At 41.2% G+C, this 2,685-nt stretch overlaps 1 protein-coding gene across 1 annotated transcript in view; it reads left to right on the plus strand.

Moving 5' to 3' along the window:
- The first annotated feature begins 135 nt into the window (after positions 1 to 135).
- CCNF (cyclin F) overlaps positions 136 to 2,685 on the plus strand; it is a 16,845-nt gene continuing 14,295 nt past the window's right edge. The window contains exons 1-2 of the mRNA XM_025204433.1: positions 136 to 584; positions 1,440 to 1,507. Of these exons, the coding sequence (XP_025060218.1) occupies positions 574 to 584; positions 1,440 to 1,507 (79 nt within the window). The 5' untranslated portion in view covers positions 136 to 573. The remainder of the gene's footprint in view (positions 585 to 1,439; positions 1,508 to 2,685) is intronic.

Raw genomic sequence — 2,685 nt, forward strand, 5'->3', positions numbered from 1 at the left:
ATTCTCTCAATCCGAGCTGTGAGTCTGTTAATCCATTTCACCCCTGTAACATGATGTGGCTTACCATAGTCTTTGTGATGTCCTGCCATTAGGACCCAGGACTGGGGAAGGCTGGATTCTCGTGTCATAGCAAATCTACCAGCTGTACAGCCACCCTGTATATATTCCTTTGGTTTTTCTTCAGATCTATGCCCTTGTAACAGCAATTTGATTGGTAAGTCCTTCACAAGATCAAGATTACCAGGAGAGTTTGGGTGTTTGTAGGGGCCTGTTTTGCTAAATGATCCTGGCTGAACAGTTTGGTTCAGCTAGGAATATCTTGCCTTCCAAACTCGCATCTTTGTCTAGTCTAATTTACTGTAGATAAAGCAAGGAATAGATGTATAAAAATCTACCACTGGTGTGTTAGTCTAACAGGATTGTAATAGTAGATCTCATGAACTATGTTGTAATCATTTGCTTCTGTTTTATCTCCAGGTGCATTCACATCTTAAATACCTTGTAGATAATCACGCTAGTGTTTGGGCATGTGCAAGTTTTCAAGAAGTATGGCCTTCTCCAAACAATCTGAGAATGTTTGACAGGTAAATGACAGGAATCCAGGCATGTCTGCTGCATAAGAGGAAGGTAAATAGGTATCCAACTCCCACTGACTTTTGCTCAAAGTTGGGTACCTAACTGTCCTTTCTGCCTTTGAAAATCTCTCTGCTTCATGTGATTAGGAGTACTGTTGATTTCTTTGCCTGTGCTACAAGTTGGGACTGTTATGTTAGCTGAAGTAGGGGCTACAGTTATATTGGTAGCATAAGTAGAAGTTACTTCTAGAAAGTGCTTTGAGATCCCCTGATAAACTAATCACAGTTGCTTTTCTTCTCTACTTTTGTCTCACTATAATGTGCAAACCAGAATGACAGACCAGAAGAAAGCATAATTGGTTTTAAAAGTCCTTAAAAGTTGTACAACATGACTCTTTCTACATATGTAGCAGCATTTTAAAAAAACAGTAAGAGTTGCAAACAAAGGGGTTGAAGTCTGAACGAGTAAATCTTTTCAGAGATACCTTTAATGTCCCTTTTGAAGGAGTGGAGGTGGATGCTAATGTAGCATGCTACTTGTCTTCCTTCTGATTATTGTTGGCACTCTGAGAGAGCTATTTAGTTCTTTATGAAGATAAGAGAGACTTCTGGAGGATGCTTTACCTGAAAAAAAGTGTCTGGCTTTTGTGGGGACAGGAAAGGAAGGATATGATAATTTATTCTCTAGTGCTTCTGGAGATGGCTTATCTACTTCAGAGGTGCAAATGCTTATTTTTTTCCATTTTTTTTAAATATAACTAGAAAGCAAAGTTTGTTGCTCCCCTGGAATTCTCAAGTGATTCAAACATCTGATTTGGAGATGCACAGCTTAAATTTGAGGTCTTTTTCTATATTCTTCCTCAGGGCTGCTGAAAAGGGTAACTTTGAAGCTGCTGTGAAGCTGGGAATAGCATACCTGTACAATGAAGGCTGTAAGTATGAGCATTTATGCTTTGAAATGGCAGAGGGCATGTTTTAAAATGGAAATCAGACATTCACAGTCTAATCAAGTTTTTATTTTTAATTTTTTTTTATGGGTCACTTGAAGAGGGACACCCCTAAATAGAAACAATAAAGATTTTTGCATCCAAATTACAAGACTGGTGAAGATAATTAAAACTATTTTCCCCTTGCTCACAAATATGTGGCCTGGTCCCATCTACCATTATGCCATTGAATGATATAACAGAAAACGTATGTAAGCATTTTACAAACCACTGAACTACAAGGGGCTGAAATAGCACTATGCACAGGAAACCTGTGAAAAGAATTAATGGATTTTCTTCTTAGCTGAGGTGTAGAAGTGACGATCACACAATTAACAGCTCTTGAAGGGTTGGATTTTGTAAGTCTCTGATCATACTTGGTTGTTTGGGGTATCTACAAAACATGCTTTAAAATGCAGATGAAGTGTTAGAAAATGAATTGTTTTTTTTAAAAGGAGGCGCCTGACAGTTGGCATTTGTGCTCATGTGCCAAAGGGGATTAGTGTTAATTTGTCAAGTATCAGTATTCATCATATTGCACTAAGTTGGGATTCTGCATTGCTGTTGGCTGACTGTATGACAAGGTCTTGTGTTGCTGCCAGTGATTTGTTTTTAAATTGTGGGGTTTTTTGACTGTCAAAATTTCCAACCTGAATCATGTAAAGTAGGCCTGTACGAATAGGGAAGTATTCCATTTGGATTTGGATTTGGCCGATTCGGAGGACAGTGATTCGATTTGGAGATTTGGATCACTGTCCTGAATTGATTCGGACAGATTTGGCGATTCGGATCGGCCAGGGAGAGGCAGGCACAGCCAGGCAGCTACAGGTTCTCCTGCGGCTCCTCTGGCTGTGCCTGCCTCCCCCTCCACCCCGGGATTGGGGGGAGCCACGGGAAAAGTCCCCGTGGCTGCCCTGCCCAGCACTATCCCTCGTCTGGCCCCAGCCTAGTCCCGGCACTTTAATAAAAAAAAAAGAAGAAGCCCCACACTCACTGGCTGCAGCAGTGGCAATTATCCACGCTGCCCCACGCTGCGCAGGGTGGCTCTGCCACAAGCTCTCAGTGGCCCCTGATTGCCACTGCCAGAACCGGTGAGTGTGTGGCTTTTTTTTTTTTTTTTTTTT

This window comes from Alligator sinensis, unplaced genomic scaffold (genome assembly GCF_000455745.1).
Source record: "Alligator sinensis unplaced genomic scaffold, ASM45574v1 scaffold404_1, whole genome shotgun sequence".
Lineage (NCBI taxonomy): Eukaryota > Metazoa > Chordata > Crocodylia > Alligatoridae > Alligator > Alligator sinensis.